We start from the raw sequence: 8,561 nt of genomic DNA, 5'->3' as shown, positions 1-8,561 counted from the left end.
CGGAAGCTTTCCGCGGAAGGTTCTGTTTCTTTCCGGACAGAAAACTCCGTCGCACCAGCTGGCGTTACATTCATAGTTGCGCCTCGCAGGTATAGTTGGTATCACTGGACGTGTTTAATTAGCGTAGTAACTTGTATTCCACACAATAACAAGATATGAACTGTAGCTAGATGATGGCCAGCGGAACTTGGTTTACGACAGTGTCTTGGACTGAAACGCCCCCAGTGACGCTCGCTAACAGTTAGCTAGCTAGCTGTTTAAAGTTAACGACTTCAAGTAATTAGCCATTTGTGGCCAAGAAATTACTTTATCTACTGGACATATCGAGACACCACGTTATGTAGTAGAATAACGCAGTCTAAAGTGTTTTCTGTTTGAGGACAGGATCAGACCATCAGTCCCTGTTCGTATTCTGGACATGATGTTCGTGTTGCTACTGCACGGTCAGCTGATGGTCTGCTGCTGTTGATGCTACACTCTCCGATTAGGTTTTGTTTTGACACAGGATCGTGCCAAATTCCATTCAGTAATTTAGTATTCATTTCATATTTGGCCACATTCTGCAAAGTACAGGCTTGTAGGAATCATTACTAACACTTGTGATCAGCATATTAATGAGTCACAAACCAGCTTTAGATGGAATGTGCCGTAGTTTGACAGCCTGTGCGGTAGTTGGACGTAGTTTGACAGCCTGTGTAGTAGTTGGACGTAGTTTGACAGCCTGTGTAGTAGTTGGACGTAGTTTGACAGCCTGTGCAGCAGTTGGACAGCCTGTGCAGTAGTTGGACGTAGTTTGACAGCCTGTGCAGCAGTTGGACAGCCTGTGCAGCAGTTGGACAGCCTGTGCAGTAGTTGGACAGCCTGTGCAGTAGTTGGACAGCCTGTGCAGTAGTTGGACGTAGTTTGACAGCCTGTGCAGCAGTTGGATAGCCTGTGCAGTAGTTGGACAGCCTGTGCAGTAGTTGGACGTAGTTTGACAGCCTGTGCAGTAGTTGGACGTAGTTGGACAGCCTGTGCAGTAGTTGGACGTAGTTGGACAGCCTGTGCAGTAGTTGGACAGCCTGTGCAGCAGTTGGACAGCCTGTGCGGTATTTGGACGTAGTTGGACAGCCTGTGCAGCAGTTGGACAGCCTGTGCGGTATTTGGACAGCCTGCGCGGTAGTTGGACGTAGTTGGACAGCCTGTGCGGTAGTTGGACAGCCTGCGCGATAGTTGGACAGCCTGTGCGGTAGTTGGACGTAGTTGGACAGCCTGTGCGGTATTCTGGACAGTATGTGCAGTAGTTTGACAGTCTGTGCGGTAGTTGGACAGCCTGTGCGGTATTCTGGACAGTATGTGCAGTAGTTTGACAGTCTGTGCGGTAGTTGGATGTAGTTTGACAGCCTGTGCGGTAGTTTGACAGTATGTGCAGTAGTTTGACAGTCTATGCGGTAGTTTGACAGTATGTGCAGTAGTTGGACAGTAAACTTGGGTATTAATGTGAAGCTGCTGTTTCCCATTGCTTTGTTAGGGTTAGCTGAATTTCTGGCGAGCTGACAAAATGGATGAAGAACCTGAGAGAGCCAAGCGCTGGGAAGGGGGCTATGAGAGGACATGGTAAGACTGTAAAGCCGTGGAGATTTTCAGCTTGAGATATATGATGTTAGATGATGCAACATTGTGGTGTGCATGTCTTCTCCTACAGGGAGGTGCTGAAGGAGGATGAATCCGGCTCACTCAAAGCCACAGTGGAAGAGATCCTGTTCCAGTCCAAAAGGAAAAGGTGTGTGTGTGTGTGCGTGCTCACAGGATGTCTGACAAGTACAAAGACGCATTACAGTGACTGGATGAATAATTAGTTTTTCACATGATGTAGGAATTCTACTTCTTTGGACATGAATTAGCTGTTGTGATGTAAACGAGACCAAGAGATTCTTCTTAGAGTAATGTATGTGCCACTGTATTATTTGTGTAACATTTTCTCCTTGCTGCTGAAAACTGCATTGGTCAGTCCCAAGAAAAAAATCAGATGATTCTATAAAGGTTATTTACTTTACTTTAGACTTTATTGTCCCCAGGGGGGGAATTCTTTGTCACAGCACTGTTCCATTTGACACAACTGACAGTCAGACAGTAGATATGACAACACAACAACAGCAGACTTAACAATACTTCACAAGACAACACTTCCCACTACCTTTACACATAGAAAAAAACACCACCAAACAGACACTCGCGTTCACGCTCAGCGGGGTCTGCTGTTTAGGGATGCCAGCACAGCAGGAATTATTGTCAGTATAAGAATATCTGTTGCCTTATTCACCTCCTAGGGTGATCGAGAGCCATGGACAAGTGAGGCTTGGGATGGTGAGTAAGTTCTGTCTCCTTTAATTACAACCGTGTATGTATCACCTTACTTTTATCCATATGATTCTAAACCCCAGGATCTCTTCGATCTGTCAACATGGTGGACATTGCTACACTTTTACATATTTGCAATGACCAAAATACCCAATTACACTTTTGGTTTACATTGTGTATGACATAATTGTGTCCATAGATTTGAGATGATCTAATCATTATCAGACTTTACTAACTCATTTCTATCTCTTGGTTTACGATATAACTGTGAATATAACGTGGAAGTCTTGGTCACTTGTAATGACTCCCCCTTGAGATGATGGTAAAAACAACCCATCAAAGTTATCAAGCTTGCTGATTGGGATGCATCATTATTAAAAGATTAAGGACATTAATGAACATCCTCTGTTTCTAGATGCGTCACCTCTATGTGGTGATTGACTGTTCAAGAAGTATGGAAGACCAGGACTTGAAGCCGAACCGCCTTACCTCTACTCTAAAGGTAAACACTGTAACAGAGCCATCACACTGTACACTAGCAGCCACACTGTACATGATTAACTGTACAGCACCTGTTCTTTTCTCCTTCCCTCTTCAGCTGTTGGAAGCCTTTGTCGATGAATATTTTGATCAAAATCCCATCAGCCAGGTATGTTTATACAATCTGTTCTGTGCCTGTTTTATTGAGACTTAACCTTTAAATCTCAAAATTAACCTGTTGTTTAAACGTACAGGGTTCAAAAATTTTTTCTTCTTGTACAAAGAAACACATAGTGAGTGTTGATCTGCACCATCATGTTGTAGTACACAGGAAATGTAGGATTCCCGACCATATTGCTGCAGTGGTTACTACTTTTGGGATGATTGGATGGGATCTCCTCTGCCTTCTCTTTGTAAAGTGGACTAATGGTTGGACAAAATAAGCAGTCGAGGGACATATTTCTGACCTCTCATAACTTGTGATGGGAATTTTTCATTATTTTTGACATTCATTTGACCACGTGTTAAATGATTGATGATAATCATTAGTTGTTGCTGTTATTTGATTGAATTACATTTTACAGATTAGTTATTTGTTATGAAATACAAATTGTAGTCCCTTCATGTAACACACACATAGAACATATAAACAAGTTTAGACAGTTACAGTAATATACAGTTGCATTAAAAATGATTCCACCCCCACTGCAAATTAGGTTTACTGGCAAAATGTACAAACTTTCAGCTGTGTTCAATGAATAACTCAAACAGGAACAATTGAAATAGCTTATAGAGTCCATCATAAGAGCACTGTCAGGTGTTATTTCAACACCTGATGCAACTAAGTAAGGGCCCCATTAGTTGCATCAGGTGTGTTTGAGATAGGGGAGGGGGGTTGTTCACAGTGATGTTTGGTTACATGTTAGAAATATGGGTAAGATTGTTGGGTAAGAGAATTGTCCAAAAAAGAAGGAGAAGGATACAAAGGGATAGCAAAGGCACTTAATGTTCACCCTCGGGTGACCCGTAGAAAGACTATGTGGCAGCAGGCACTGAGGTTTAAGTTCCTACAGTAAGACACATACTAAACACTGAAGGCCTCCACACCTGGACGAACACCACTACTGACCCAAAAGCACAAGACAAGTTGGCTTCCACATGCTCAAAACCATATAAATAAGTATATGTATTATAAATAATACAGTCTCTTACAGTGTCGCTCTGGCAATGTGGACCAACCAACAGTATTCGTCAGTGTTTCAACTAGATTTTTTAGATAAACCAATAAGCCCCATCTCATATAATCAACCATATAAGATAATGCATGTGATGTAGATTTTGTTTTGACGGGTTGTGAGTTTAAACATTTCTGTGGACTGGACCATCAACGAGCAGCGAGTGGCTCTCATGTGGCCTAATAACGTGTGTTGTGTGTCTTCAGGTGGGCATTATCACCACAAAGAACAAAAGGGCTGAGAAGCTGACTGACCTGGCAGGTGAGGATCACATCCACTGCTAATGTTGGACCCCACCCCTCAGTATACACTACTCTCAAAAAGTTAGGGATATTTGACTTTCAGGTGAAATATATGGAAAATGTAAAAAGTGAATGCTACAGTGATATTATATCATGAAAGTAGGGCATTTAAGTAGAAGCATGCAATGGTAGTTTCTTCATTTTAAACAATTTATTTGAAGAAAATCTAACAGTGGTTTCACTGTTACAACCTCCTGATGACACTCTGTAACCCTATAAGCTCAGTGAACACCTCCGTCTGAGGACTTCCTGTTTGAAGCCTCGCAATGGCGAGGTGCTGCTGATCAGTTGTTAGGTGTCGTCTTGGTCTCATGATGTCAGAATGTGAACAGCACGATGAGGAGGACTGTTTAAATACCAATTCTAACTGAAGCAGGAAATGTATTGGTGGATTCATGGATCAAACCTGTTGTGAATGTTGCTGTTAAGCTTCTTGTTAGAGAACAGCAACTTGTGCAAAAAGTCCTGAAACACTGAACAGTTGGACATGTGCATTCAAAGGTTTAGAGAAGGTCACATTAAGGTCACCTGGAAAGGTTAGAATGCATTTTAGGTTCATCCTGAAATTTCACCTGAAAGCCGAATATCCCTAACTTTTTGTGAGTAGTGTATGCTTACTGAAGTGCTTTAGTTTTGAATGTCAACATATAAACCTTCAACCTCTTTCCGTACTGACTTCCGTCTGTGGTGTTAGCCTGTGCGGCTTTATTGTCATGTGATGTGTAGTTTTGTTTCACCGCCAGGAAACCCAAAGAAACACATCGCTGCTCTGAAGAAAGCAGTGGACAGTGTGTGTGTGGGAGAACCGTCCCTGTACAACTCTCTCAGCCTGGCCATACAGACCCTCAAGTAGGTTCTGGGATGTTTGTTTTAAACAGTTTTCTGGAATATTACTAAGTGTCACTTAGCTGGCGTCTTGTCTGTGTCTGAAGGCACATGCCTGGACACACGAGCCGGGAGATCCTGATCATTCTCAGCAGCCTCACCACGTGTGACCCAGCCAACATTTATGAGCTGATCAAGGTGAAGTCACCCCTTAAAGCCTTACCTGCAGTGTCCGCTCATTAGCTGCTGCACAGCTCAGCCCCTTGGCTTACTGTATATCTGGCATTTCATTTCAACCTGATGTAATTATAATTTTTTCTTCTTGCATTAATTCTGGTTTCCCTCTCGCGCTCTAAGAAAGAATATTAAAAATATACTGTCATGTGTGACTGTTCAGACCCTGAAGTCTCTGAAGGTGCGGGTGTCGGTAATTGGCCTGTCAGCAGAGGTCCGGGTGTGTACGGTGCTGACCAGGGAGACGGGCGGCTTATACCACGTGATCCTGGACGAGAGTCACTTTAAAGAGCTGCTGATGCTGCACGTCAAACCTCCACCAGCCAGCTCCTCCTCTGAATGCTCTTTAATACGTATGGGTCAGTATACGGCTAGACAGAGTTGCAAACAGCGAATGTAACAGCACTTGTGATCTGGCTTTAAGTCTGGTCCAACACAGACATGGGCCGTGTGTCTAAACATGAAACAATGTTAATGAATGGGGTAAACATGACAGGGGCTGTTGATGCTCTGTATGATCTCCAAGGTGTAAAGGCCTAGAGATATAACTGAGAGCAAAGTGATGCCAGTGAATTGTAGTGTGCAAGGATCCAAGCATGAAACTCCACTGGCAGCATGGGGAAAGCCTTGGTTTCTCCTCTGAAATGATAAAGCTGGTGAGATTCTAACTTTTCCTTATTGTCATCAAATCCAGTTAGTGCTATGCACTGTCTGTGTGAATGCTTTTTCAAAACATTTACTGGAGTATGAACCAGTGGACTTGGGGCACAGATCTTCTTTTCTACCTTTTACAGGTGGTTAGCATTGGCTAGAATTTGAAATGGTGCCATTAAAAACACAAAGGTCTGGAGCAAAGTGAGCTCTTTTAACAGTCCCTATGTGAACAGGGAAGGCATCATCAGGCTCCTCATTGAAATATCACTGTAACTTTCAAAGCATCAGCTTGACATTTGTCTAACCCAATTCGAATCCTGGGTTTGCTCAGGTTTCCCTCAGCACACCATCGCCTCTCTTTCTGACCAGGATGCCAAGCCTTCATTCAGCATGTCGTAAGTAGAAAGCAGGTGATTTTACACCTTGTGGGCAGGACTGCTATGGTGTGTTGTCTTGCTGTTTAATGTGCTGCTCCTGCTGTGTGTCTTCTAGCCATCTGGACAGCAGCAGTGGTCCAGGTCTGTCTCTGGGAGGATACTTTTGTCCACAGTGCCACGCCAAGTACACAGAGCTCCCTGTGGAGTGTAAAGTCTGCGGTATGTCTGATTGGAGAACTCGCTGTGTGTGTGTGTGTGTGTGTGTGTGTGGGGGGGGGGGCTTGTCAGTGGCACCAAAAAATACTGTCGTTCTTTTTTGCTGCTTTAAAAGCTCCAGTGTATTCAGATAATAGTGTCATAGCGTTGACTGTGTGTGTGTGTGTGTGTGTGTGTGTGTGTGTGTGTGTGTGTGTGTGTGTGTGTGTGTGTGTGTGTGTGTGTGTGTGTGTGTGTGTGTGTGTGTGTGTGTGTGTGTGTGTGTGTGTGTGTGTGTGTGTGTGTGTGTGTGTTGTCTCCAAGGTTTGACTCTGGTGTCAGCCCCCCATCTTGCCAGATCCTTCCACCACCTCTTCCCCCTCCAAGCCTTTACAGAGAGTCCCATTGAGGAGTATCAAGATGACAGGTGTTGTGATACGCACACACACACACACACACACACACACACGCACTGTACCATTGTGTTTCTAAACCTGCTGTGATTTGGTTTCAGGTTCTGTCAAGCTTGTCAAGGGGAGCTGAAAGATAAAACTGTAAGTACAGTTGAGTGTATGTCTGGATCAGTAGTGACCTTTGAGATGGTACTGAATGTTTTTTTTCACCATGTAAAGGGGCACTCCCCCAATTTTAAAGTTAAATTTACTCGTCGCAGAAAGTGGTACTCAGCTTGTAAAATATCTTTTGTAACTGTAAATGATCTTTGTCACATCTGAGAAAATAACCCTGATTATGTACCAAGGAAGGCACATGTATCCCAGGGTGCTCTTCTTCAGTTATGAATTGGGTAATGGTGAGCAACAGCAGAGAGATGACAGGAAATGAGGGAAGAAAATCGATGGGGGGGCGGGGGCTAACATGCAGGTCTCTGGGCACATGTGAACCTTGGATGGACACCAGAACAGCTTCATCTCTTTCATATCTATTGCAACATTTACCAGCTCCTTCCAGCTGTAACTGGCTTGCATTACAAACAAGAGGTGTGGAGCCCAGTGTCTGTGGAGCTTAACTTAACTACAAGATAGTTATTTTTGGCTTCTGCAGCTTCAATTTTGACCATTCTTTTTATGTATATGCAGTAAGATTGTGTACTTGAATTAATTTATTAATTGCAACTTCAGTCCATCTTAATTTACCTGAATTTCCCCCCCAGGGATAAATAAAGTATTTCGGATTCTGATTGCTCTCCCTCCCTCTGTCTCTGTGTTTCTAGATATTCTCCTGTCCGTCGTGTCGCAGTGTGTTCTGTGTCGAGTGTGATCTCTTCATCCATGACTCCCTGCACTGCTGCCCCTGCTGTATTCACAGACAGAGTGCCCTTTGAAGCTGACAGACCGTCATTGAAACAAACTCAGTGGTTATGCATTATGGGTAAAGCCAACGACGGCCCACTATTATATCCATCTTGTCAGTGTTAATTCCACCTCTGACAGGTCAGATGTGATGCACGCAGGATGCCAATGGACCATTCAAAGGCGTTGAAGATCGGCACAAATTTTGGATCATTCCAGTCGATCCATATCATCAGAGGAAGCAGCTGTGTTCTTGTTAAAGACGGTGCTGAGTTGGGCCAAAGCTCCTGTCTGCTCGAGCAACTGCACTGTTTTCCCGCTGTTTATTGGCACACCTGCTCTCTGCATGTCCGAAATAGTTTGTGTGTGCTGTTTATACACTGTTTTGTATGACAGTTCTGTTTGTGACATGGCAATTTCAATAAAACATTTTTTGTACTTGTTCTTTAACCAGTAAGCAATTTGTTGTATATTTTCAAAACAGGCCTTTGTCCATTTACCCAGACTTTACCGTTTCAAACCCCAACTAACATTTGCTATGCTGAATTTAGGATCAGAGGCAGGACTGTAGCCACTGAGGACACTGAGATTCTGTCTGGCATTTTTTCT

At 43.6% G+C, this 8,561-nt stretch overlaps 1 protein-coding gene across 2 annotated transcripts; it reads left to right on the top strand.

Moving 5' to 3' along the window:
• Nucleotides 1–37: 37 nt before the first annotated feature.
• On the top strand, nucleotides 38–8,402 carry gtf2h2 (general transcription factor IIH, polypeptide 2). 2 transcript variants are annotated; one of them, XM_070833705.1, is made up of 15 exons: nucleotides 38–89; nucleotides 1,511–1,596; nucleotides 1,685–1,762; nucleotides 2,310–2,346; nucleotides 2,756–2,842; nucleotides 2,939–2,989; nucleotides 4,262–4,316; nucleotides 5,101–5,206; nucleotides 5,290–5,380; nucleotides 5,580–5,769; nucleotides 6,402–6,465; nucleotides 6,563–6,666; nucleotides 6,967–7,069; nucleotides 7,157–7,196; nucleotides 7,874–8,402. In XM_070833705.1, exons 2-15 carry the CDS (start codon nucleotides 1,541–1,543, stop codon nucleotides 7,982–7,984), a joined length of 1,173 nt encoding a protein of 390 aa, XP_070689806.1. In that variant the 5' UTR covers nucleotides 38–89; nucleotides 1,511–1,540; the 3' UTR covers nucleotides 7,985–8,402. The 2 variants fall into 2 exon arrangements, with proteins under 2 accessions (XP_070689806.1, XP_070689805.1); XM_070833704.1 differs by having other exon boundaries at nucleotides 5,580–5,775.
• The last annotated feature ends 159 nt before the right edge of the window (nucleotides 8,403–8,561 follow it).

Source organism: Pempheris klunzingeri, chromosome 7 (assembly GCF_042242105.1).
Source record: "Pempheris klunzingeri isolate RE-2024b chromosome 7, fPemKlu1.hap1, whole genome shotgun sequence".
Classification (NCBI taxonomy): domain Eukaryota; kingdom Metazoa; phylum Chordata; class Actinopteri; order Acropomatiformes; family Pempheridae; genus Pempheris; species Pempheris klunzingeri.
This window is presented reverse-complemented; position numbering and strand designations above follow the sequence as displayed.

What these genes read in the sequence shown, in the direction of transcription:
- gtf2h2 (XM_070833704.1), top strand. Translation starts at nt 1,541, where the DNA reads ATGGATGAAGAACCTGAGAGAGCCAAGCGCTGGGAAGGGGGCTATGAG. An exon ending in GCCTTACCTCTACTCTAAAG is followed by an intron (nt 2,843 to 2,938) that starts GTAAACACTGTA and finishes TTCCCTCTTCAG; the next exon opens with CTGTTGGAAGCCTTTGTCGA. An exon ending in TGTGGAGTGTAAAGTCTGCG is followed by an intron (nt 6,667 to 6,966) that starts GTATGTCTGATT and finishes GTTGTCTCCAAG; the next exon opens with GTTTGACTCTGGTGTCAGCC.